General features: G+C 53.8%; 1 protein-coding gene across 1 annotated transcript; it reads right to left on the reverse strand.

The window, feature by feature from the left end:
- Positions 1-1,191: 1,191 nt before the first annotated feature.
- SPARC (secreted protein acidic and cysteine rich) lies at positions 1,192-5,839 on the reverse strand. Its single transcript, XM_062502172.1, has 9 exons — positions 5,783-5,839; positions 5,527-5,589; positions 5,292-5,373; positions 4,752-4,873; positions 4,424-4,544; positions 4,127-4,260; positions 3,821-3,969; positions 3,084-3,232; positions 1,192-2,891 (listed from the first exon to the last, which is right to left on the reverse strand). The coding sequence occupies exons 1-9, from the start codon at positions 5,837-5,839 to the stop codon at positions 2,863-2,865; spliced, it is 906 nt and encodes a 301-aa protein (XP_062358156.1). The 3' UTR covers positions 1,192-2,862.
- Between the last annotated feature and the right edge of the window lie 4,093 nt (positions 5,840-9,932).

The following is a 9,932-nucleotide window of genomic DNA, read 5'->3' on the forward strand; positions in this document are numbered from 1 at the left end:
GGAGAATTTCCACTCAGAAAGTACAGGCGAGTTTCTTTACTGTTGTGCAGGCAGGGGAAGGCTCGATTTCAGCTCTAACAGGGAAAGGGCTGTTCTGTTGACTGTTCTGTTCCTTGCTGACTGTCTGGCTCTGAAAGCTCAAAGAGGCCAGCTTATTCCTCAAGTCCTGACATAACCCCTTGTATGGCATTTGCCCCAAGGCAGTTAAATTCCAGACACTTTATATTTCAGGCTGTGACCTTTGAAGGGTTAAGAGAGCCCCAGCTTCAACTTCCTGAGCTCATTCTGATGCTCAGTTAAAGCCAGGGCAGCTGCACTTTGTTATAGCACTCATAGGGTTGGCTCCTTTGGGCTCTGCCAGAGTGCTGGGACATGAGTATTGTCCCACGGGATGGGACATGGCCATGGAGATGGATCACTGCACCTTCCAGAGCCGTGATAACCAGCTCTCCTGCTGGCTTTCCTGAGCCTCCTGGGGCTCAGAGCTGACTTGTGCACCAGAGGGGAAGGCAGGGGAGAGGAGGGCTGGAAAGCCTTCCCTTGCACTGGACCCAAGCTCCCATGCCTGTCTGGTGGCACTGACAGCAGGCCTGAGCTGGAAGGAATGCAGCTGCATCTCACAGGGGAGTGGAGTGAGGGTTTCTGGCTGAGAATCACTGGAATGCATGTTTGCACAGGATGGCTGATCTGCTCCAGCCCCTGCCTGTCTTCCTGTCCTCTCCCCTGCCCAAAACTTCTCTCAACAGCTCTCCAGGCCTGGGGGTGGGTCACATCCAGCTGGCTCTTGCACAGGTCATGGGCAGTGGTGCCCCTCTCTGTGTCAGGTCTGCCAGTTTGTAGTGGCTGCTCCCACAGTGGGGAGGCATTCACTGAGCACCCCCCTTTGGCTAATAGCCCAGGGAAGCAGTGTGGCTGGGTGGTAATGGGTGCTGTGCTTCAAGGCAGGGGTGGAAAACACTCACCTGGCCCCTCTGGACAACAGCTTTCCCACTGGGGTCGAACGCCTTGGCAATACAAAGTGACTGTGTTCTGTGGGATCTGCCCAGGGCTCTGCAGCCAGGAGTGACCCTGTGCAGGATCCGACCAACAGCTCTGCTGGGAGCACAGCACATCCCACAGGGGCTGTCACCAGGAAACTCACAGATCAGACAGAACTCTTGCAACTTGGCTATTTTTAGCCCATGCCAATCGGGGTGTTTATTTTCCTACTGTCGTGCCTTTTTGCCTTTCCCAGGGATTTTATTGCTGATGAAAGCAATGGCCTGAGAGCCATGTGAGTGTCTGTGCTGGCTGCTGCAGTGACCCCTCTCTGCCCATGTTACCCATCCACTATTCCCCAAGCCCTTTACAGTGATGGGCTGGAGTGGGCAGAAGCACCTCAGCTTATCTTGGACCACCTTTACCTCACCTCCCTTAGACCAGAACCTTTCCTGGGGCTGAGAGACCTGTGGTAACAATTTGAACCCATGCATGAGGTTGGTGTTGAGGGGGCAGTCCCTCTCACCAGGATGGGATGAAACAGAGGAACATTGCAGGCTGGTTTATTGTCAGTGTTTCAAATCAGTATTTTTTATTCCAGAGACTCATCAGGTTGCTCACACTGTGGCAGGAATTTAATAATATAAGGCACAGGGAACATTCAGAGGTAAAAAAAAAAAAAAAAAGAGTTCTCAGCCTGTGAGATTTAGCCATCACTTTGCTCCTGTCAGGACACTCTCTTGTAAAGCAAAATCTAAATACCTTCTCCCTTCCATCCTTTGCATCCCTTAAATCCACAACAGAAAAAAAAAAAAAAACATACAGCCTTTCCCTCGAGCATGTGGCAAACACAACACTTTCTGGGCAGAAATATCCCTTCAAAGTGTGACACAACTTCCCTGGGAGAGCAGGGCTGGAATTTAAGCACAGCCAAGGCAGAGGGGTGGGAAGTGCTTAAGGGCACAGTGATCTGGGGTGAGCCAAGAGCTTTATCTCACCTACAGCTGAATCACAACATCACAGTGAGCCACACACACCCCGGGGAACAGGCGGCCACACCCCATCTCGCACAGAAAACAAGACAGCAGTGTGGTCACTGAGTGATGGTGAAGCATGTAGCATTTCCAAACCTTTATTATTCAAGAGGATTTTACAGGATGGGAATAATTTTATCTCATTTGTTTTAAATTCTGTGCGCTTCCCTCTTCACTTGTTCAATTTCCGGTTTTATTTTCTTTTTTATTCCCCCCCCCTTTTTTTTTCTTTTTTCTTTTTTTTTTTTGTGCCCAATAACTGCAAAATTCAAGCCCTGGGAATGGGAGGGGGAAGGGGGAAAGAAAAGGAAAACAAAATCCTACCACTCTCTGTCTTTCTCACCCCTCTCCATACTTCCTACCACGAGCTGGGTGGCCACAATGTCACCTGCAGCTGCTCTGCCTGAGAACCCAATCCTCCTACATCCTCTGGCTCTGCCTTCCCTCGCTGGCATCCGTGCCTGGGGCGGTGAATCAGCTGAGAGGGTTTTGTGTCTGGAACGTGCTGCTAGTGAGAAGTTAAGAGAATTGGATCTGAGAGCGGATGGTGAGGCAGAGCAGATATTTAGCACAGGAACAATCAGCGGTAAAGACACGTCCGAGAGAGAAAAGGCTGGTAAAAGCATGTGGAAACAGCTGGTCGAGTAATCTAGTGGTAATAGATAAGGCTATGAACAGGACTGTTATTTCTCTTAGCACCGTTACTACATATGTTTAGACCTATATTAGCACCTTGTTCCCAGGGAAGAACAAAAAAAAAAAAAAAACAAAACAAAAGCAGTTTAAAAACCAAAGGAAGTGGGAAGGTTAAAACATGACAAAGTTGGCAGCAGAGCAGGAAGGCAAGCGTTTAGATGACAAGATCCTTGTCTATGTCCTCTGTGGAAGGAAAAGAGAGGGACAAAGTTAGGAGGTGGATGCTGCCAGGGTGCCACTGTTCCTGTACCATTCCCACTCCCCCTGCTTCCCCTCACCCAGGGCTGGCTGGGTGCATTGCTTCATCCACAGTGGGGATCTGGGGGTGCTCTTCAGTGTCCCCTCCACCCCATTCCTGCCCTCCTCAGCACTTACGCTCCTTGATTCCAAAGCAGCTGGCCCACTCCTCCAGGGCGATGTACTTGTCATTGTCCAGGTCACAGGCCTCGAAGAAGCGAGTGGTGCAGTGTTCCATGGGGATCAGGGGGGCACGCAGCGGGGCCAGCTCGGTGTGGGACAGGTATCTGCCAAGGTGACCACACGGTCACAGCAGGGAAGATGCTGGCCCCAGCTCTCTGGTTTGGCTGCTGTCCCAGTGCCCTCCCATTATCAGCCACCGAATGTTACAAGGGTCAAGGACTGGTATCTGCCTTTGCAGCCAGCTGTGCTGGTCAGAAAACAGCCACCAGCTGGGGGGTCCCTGCCAGCTGCCCCCACCCCACAGGCCTGTGCGTGTGGTCACTCTTATGCCCATCTGCAGCCCACAGCTAAGCCAGCAGCTGCTATCTCAGCTGCTGAAGTTATTCCAGGGCCTTTGGACTAAGATATTTTAGGGCACTATCATAGAACAGTAAATCTGAGAAGAGAGAAACTCCACACCCGAGGGAGGTGGGAGCAGCTGGGGCTGGGGGAGGCCCCTCTTCCTGCAGAAGAGCAATTTGCAGGAGGCAAAGGTGCCTCTACCTCAGCCTGGTTTGCCACAACCTCTGCCAGCAGCCACCCACTTGTGTCGCATCTACAGCCTGCCTTGACAGCTTCTACTGCCAAATCCCCCTGGTCCTCAGGCTGGAAATGGTTCGGTGTGACCCTCGTCCTGCTCTGCTGGCACTCACCCATCAATGGGGTGCTGGTCCAGCTGCCCAAACTGCCAGTGCACAGGGAAGATGTACATGTTGTAGTTCTTCTCAAAGTCCCGGGCCAGGAGCTCCACGGTGTGGTCACCGGCCTCCAGGCGCTTCTCGTTCTCGTGGATCTTCTTCACCTGCCATGGGAGAGGCCGGAGAGGCCCTGTCAGCAGGGAAATGGGGTGCAAGTGGGGGACCTCGGGAGAGACTTTACAGGGATCCCACAGGTCATTCTGGATGGATGATGGCTTCCATTGTGGGGGTGAGCTCCCAGCCCCTTCCCCTGTCCCCCACCTTGAGCTTCTGCTTCTCGGTCAGCAGGTTGTTGTCCTCGTCACGCTCGTACAGAGTGATCAGCACATTCTTGAGCCAGTCCCGCATGCGCAGGGGGAACTCGGTCAGCTCTGTGTCCAGGCAGGCTGGGATGACTGCAAGTCACACACAGTGGTCAGTGCAGCATCTGACACCCTGGATATGCAGCCCCAGTGCCCTCCCTCCTCAAACTCAGGACCTTTGTTCTCCATCAGGCTGTGAACATGGGGGCTGTGCACAGTTAGGGGTCCCCTTGTCTGAGGGAGTGGCTCCACTTACATTTGCAAGGCCCAATGTAGTCCAGGTGCAGCTTGTGTCCCTTCTTGGTTCCCTCCAAGGTGCACTTGGTGGCAAAGAAATGGCAGGAGGAGTCATAGGTCTTGTTGTCAGTGCCACAGACCTGCGCAGGAAGGGGAGATGCTGCGTGAGAGGCAGGGAGAGCCTCCAAACGAGATGTTTAATTTGTTTTCTGGGATGGGCAATGGCTCCTTCTTCACCCCTAGATGGGGACCAGCCACCCTGACTCTGTCTCCATGTGTAACCATCTCTGGCAAAGCCCGTGTGGGTCCCTCCCTGCCCTGGGCCACCAAGCAGATCCCACTCTCACCTTCTCGAAGACGCCGGCGGTGGCAGGGCAGCTGGAAGGGTCCTGGCACACACACATGGGTGAGTTGTTGTCATCCACCTCACACACCTTGCCATGCTTGCAGTGGTGGTTCTGGCAGGGGTCTGGAGCAGGAGGGGAGCAAAGTCAGAGCCGGCCACATTTTTATCTCCCACGAGATGCTCAGGGAACCTCAGCACAGAGGGAAGACTGAGACTTCACCAGGGACAGCCCCCAGCATCTGTTCTTGTGCAGGGAAGATGTGAGGATTTCCAGAAGTCCATGTTAGCCCTGGGGCCAATCTTGGACTCCTTTCTGTAGCCACACCAATGGCTTTTCTGTTGCAAAATGGGCTTAGAGAGAGCCCAGGACTAGAAGAGGCCATGTGCTTCTTTTGCTTTAAATGTGCATCCAGGCTGGCATCATCCTTGTGCTACAGCCCTTTCCAAAGGAGCCCCTCTCTGTTTGGGACAGTTGAAGCTCCCCCACACAGGGAGGGGATAGTGTCCCTGCTGTCTGGAGGGAAGGGAAAGAGTGACTTACTCTCTGCAACAATTTCCTCTACATCCTCCGTGGCTTCCTCGAATTCTCCCACCTCCACCTGGACAGGATTAGCTCCCACGGGCTCCTGCAGAAGAGGTTGGAGTTTCTGGTGTGGGTGCACAGACCCAGCTCCTGGGGGGTAGAGCAGCCCCCACCCCCCCACCGGCTCCCCAGAGTTTTGGAGATGCACTTTCCAGAGCAGGGGGTGCTGAGGGGATGGATGAGAAAAAGGGACAGAACCACTTACCTCTGTGGTGGGATCTTCGATGACCTCTGTCTCATCGGGCAGAGCCTCCTGCTGCAGATGAAAAATGCACAAGGGGGGTCCATGGGACAGTCCCAAGGGGGGTGACCCACTGGAACAGGCAGTAGGGCCACTCTCAAGTTGTCCCTCATTCCTCAGGACTTTATTTGTTATAAAAGAAGAGCCCCATCTGCTGCTCCAGACGGACAACCCCGACCTCAGAGGCTCCACTGCCTCCTGCACTTACCGGTGCTGCCAGGGCTTTGCCTGCCAGGCAGAGAAGGAAAAAAATCCAGGCCCTCATCTTTCAGCAGACCTTGAATAAAGCAGAGGAAGAGGAGGGATGAGGAAAGAGGCCACTGTGTGCTGCCGGGCTTCAGGCTGAGCACTCAGACACTTTGAGAAGGGCGTTCTCTCCATTTCCTGCCTTGTCTGTTCAGTAGTACAGACCCACATGCTGGCTTTTCTAGCCAAAACCTTGGGCCAAATGGTGTTTCCAAGATAAATTCATTTGATTTTGCAAATGAGACAGTGGGATTTAGATGGCTGTTGCTCTCCTGGATGCCTTTAGGAAAATCACAGTCAAAATGGCTCTTTCCTTCTCTGGAGGCTTTTTTTTTTTTTTTTTCCACCAACCCCCCCACAATTTTCATGTTAAAAATTCCATGATACGAGTTCCAGGTACAACGAATGAAACTCTATCATCTTAGTTGTCAATCAGAAGAAATACGGAAGTGGATGAAGGAGGGAGATAACAGAGAGACAATGAGACAGAGCACTTGAGAATCAAATCCTTTAGAAAACCCCTTTCCCTATGGACACAGACCTCCCTAGGGCTGTCAGAATCCAGTCCCTCATCCCCAGCACCCCAAAATGTTGGGGTATCTATTATTTTTCCCTTTCTTGCTCAGACCTGAGGGTCCCCAGACTGGGTTTGAGGGATCCAAGACACTTTGGGGTTGTGTCCTGCTGGGAGACGAGCTCCAGAAGGATGAGCCCTTTGCACCATCCCGGTGTCTGTAGGACGAGGCAGCCCAGCTACCAGCGGCTGTGATGGGAGCCAGGAGCGTGCAGCTGGTGACATCCCGGTGTCCTTGTCCCCCCCCCGATTCCTGTTTGGCAGGGCTGTGCCGCTCTGTGCGGGTGGAGAGGAGCTCAGCTGGTCGCTTAATATGCCGGTGGCATCCCCCTGCTGCCAGCGAGGGCTGCCCGCTCCCTTCCGCCCGCGGGGACAGTGAAACACCCCCGTTCAGCGAGGGCACCTGCCCCCCTGCCAAGCCTTCCCTTCCTCCGCTCCACCTGCAGGGCAGGGGCACCACAGCCCGCCCTGGGGCCAGGCAGAGGGAGGGATTTGCTGGGACAAGGTTTCTTCTTCTCTCCCAGGATATCTAATGCCACTGAGTCCTTCTCCTCCTCATTCACAGCAGCTCTCTGGGTATAAAACCACCCCAAACTTGTGCTGCCAGGACACCAACCAGGCTGGGCTCTGCTTCCTAATTTAGCAAGGTTTGGCCACTCAGAGAAAATCCTCTTTCCAGTCTCAGGACCTCACCCAGCCTCTAGTGGGGTGTCTGTGCAAAATGGGGGTCAGGGAATGGAGGGCAGCTCTCTTGGGATGTCAGAGGGCTGGGAGGAGGTGGTGGGGATGGCTTGTGAAGGGCCTGTGGCAGAGGAGCTGTGGGGAGGGGTGATGAACCCTTTTGCTAAGTCTTGGCTGCAGCTGAGCAGCTCCCTCCTCTCCTGCTTGGTGTGAGCTGTCCCTTCCCCTCGTCTTGATTTGTGCTGGAGGCTTCTGTGAGCCCTGCCAGCATTTGCCAGCAGAGATCACTGGTTTACTCCTGTAAAAGTTGTTTGGAGAGGAAGGTGGAAAAGTACAGGTGATTCTGGCTGTCTCCTCCCTTGCTGGTATCCCCTGGCTAGTAAAGGCTCCTCCTGGACTTCTCCCAGGGACTTGTTTGCTTTGGAAGGTGCTCTGAGGTTCAGTGATGCTCATGGGGCAGTGCCCAGCCTGAAGGAGAGGGCAGTGCATGCACATGTGGAAGGTGGCACAACCCCACACCAAGAACATCTTAGATAATTTCCCCAAGCTTTAAAAAAGCTTTGAATTTCAAAGTCTGAGCATGCAGTAAGTGGGGTCAGGGAATTACATGTTTGCTAGGAGCCAGCAGACAGTTGGAGCTGCCAGTGTTGTGTTTGGAGGAAGAAAGAGCATGAAAAAGTCTGAGCAAACAAGCTCTGTCGAGCTGTTTTGTGCCTTAGATGGTAAAACAAATTTATTATAAAGCAACAATTTTTTGGAAGCCTGTGCAGTGAGGACATTGCAGTGTCTGTGAACCCCTGGCTGGGTTGCAGATGGCCATTCCTGAATGCCTAGTGGTCAAAAGTCCTGAAATAACAGCTCAGGAGCCCTGCACACAGGGTTGCTCCATCAGGTTAATGTGGTCCGTGGTGCAAGTCTCCCTCCTTGTGGAGCAACCATGGTCCTGCTATCCAAAAGGATGCTCTTTGGAGCTGGGCCACACCAGGAGCTCAACATCCATCCCTCAGCTGGAGAGACTTGGGAGGATCCCTGGGGGGCTCTGTACTGGGAATGCCTGGCACTACCTTGTGAGCCCCATGGAGGGCAGAGGGCAGCAAGGGGGGTGCAGTCAGGGGCTCATTTTGGACAGAAGAAAACAGGGGAGAAGATTTTAGTAACCAGTGACTTAGGCCCTTCTGCTTCCTAAAGGAATCAACAGACACCAGCGCTTTGTAGGATGCTGGAAACAAGCACAGAAAGCACTGGTGAATACAGATTAAGAGAAGCTCCATGGTTGCCACCGACTCCTCGGGCCTGCCCTCCTGAATGCTGTGGATTGAGCAGACAACAGGAAACCATGGGCTGCAGGACCCATGGGCTGAGCAGACTTTTTAATACCTGATCCCACTTGCATCCTACACGGGGACTTCAGCTCTATAAACTGAGTCTGGGGGCTCCCAGAAACCCCTCCCAATGGTTCACCTCTCCAGCATGGCCCTCAGCACCAGCTGCTCATTGCATTTTGCAGTCATACCCCAAAGAAGAAAACCATGGGGTGCAGAGAGGGCTGAGGCTGACCTCATCACCTCCACAGATTCAAAGCCAGCTGCTCTGGGGAGCTCTTTACCACGCTCCCCACAAGACTGTGGCACCATAATCAGTTTCTCCTAACAAGAAGATACCCCAGAGTGATACACAGAGGAGAGTCTGTGCCACTGGGTCTGTGGGTCTTTCATGGGGACCCCAGCCTGGGGGCTCCTGTGGGCTGGGGGAGGACACTGTCGAGGTGGGTGCAGCCTCCAGGAGAGGTCCCATGGACGGTGGAGTGTGGTCCATGTGGCACCGGTCCTGTCCAGGGTTGCGTAAGCCCTTTGGGATGCCACGTTAGCGTGGGGAGGAGCCTGTGCTTGGCCATTTTGACAGCTCCTCCCCAAGGCCACCGGGATCACCCCAGCTGCCACCCCTGCTAACCCGGGCCAGGGGCTCTGCCGCCTCTTCCCACCGCAGCCATGGAGGCAGGAATGGGCAATGGCTGGGCAAAGCCCTCCCATGCCTCTGCTACTGCCTGCACCCCAACTGGGCTGCAGGGTCTCCTGCACCCACCCTCCCTCTGCTCGCTGCTTTTCCAAGCCCCTGAAGGGTCTGACATTCCCCCACCTCACACTGAGTGTAAAGGAAAAGCCGGTCCAGAAAAAGATTCTGCCAAGCCCAGCTGGGGCCACAGTTTTCAAGGTGCAGATAGGTGACCAAGTATGACCCCCACAGAGACACAACACGGGGGCTGGGTCCCCACTGCCTGGCCCTGACCTCCCTATGAAAGCAAGACCCTCTGAGCTTTACTCAGCAGCCACTCCCAGGCTGGAATTCCATTTGAAGCCGGAGTTGTTTGCATGAGCTCCCATAAAGCTCCCTGCTGAACAGGTCCCTGCATGTTCAGTGCTGGCTCATCCCAGATGTGCTGCAGCTGCCCTGGGTGCCTGGGGACAGGGCAGAAGCCAGCCTGGCTCCTGCCACCTGCACAACCCCTCTCACAAACTGTGCAGGCTCAGAAAGCCACACAAGGTTTATATGGAAGTGAAATTCCTTTTAGCTCAGCTCACACGCGCACACACATGCACACACATGCACACACACACACACACGTACACGCGCACACACACACTCACACACTCACACACACACACTCACACACACACACTCACACACACACTCACACACTCTCTCACTCCCAGTAAAACACAGCAGGGGACAAAACCTCCCTACCCCATGTGCCCATGCAAAATCACTAAAGACACAGCTTCACCACAACATTGTGTGAACCCATTCCCTGTGCTGAGAGCTGGGCAATGTGTGAACTCAGAAATGCTCCAGATCTTAC

This window comes from Cinclus cinclus, chromosome 14, assembly GCF_963662255.1.
Source record: "Cinclus cinclus chromosome 14, bCinCin1.1, whole genome shotgun sequence".
Classification (NCBI taxonomy): Eukaryota; Metazoa; Chordata; class Aves; order Passeriformes; family Cinclidae; genus Cinclus; species Cinclus cinclus.

Excerpts from the sequence above, each read along its gene's own strand:
- SPARC (XM_062502172.1), bottom strand. The coding sequence starts at position 5,839 with ATGAGGGCCTGGATTTTTTTCCTTCTCTGCCTGGCAGGCAAAGCCCTG. Across the intron at positions 5,374-5,526 it reads CCACAGAGGTAAGTGGTTCT|CCCGTGGGAGCTAATCCTGT; the intron begins GTCCCTTTTTCT and ends CTTCTGCAGGAG. Across the intron at positions 4,874-5,291 it reads AGAGGAAATTGTTGCAGAGA|ACCCCTGCCAGAACCACCAC; the intron begins GTAAGTCACTCT and ends CTCCTGCTCCAG.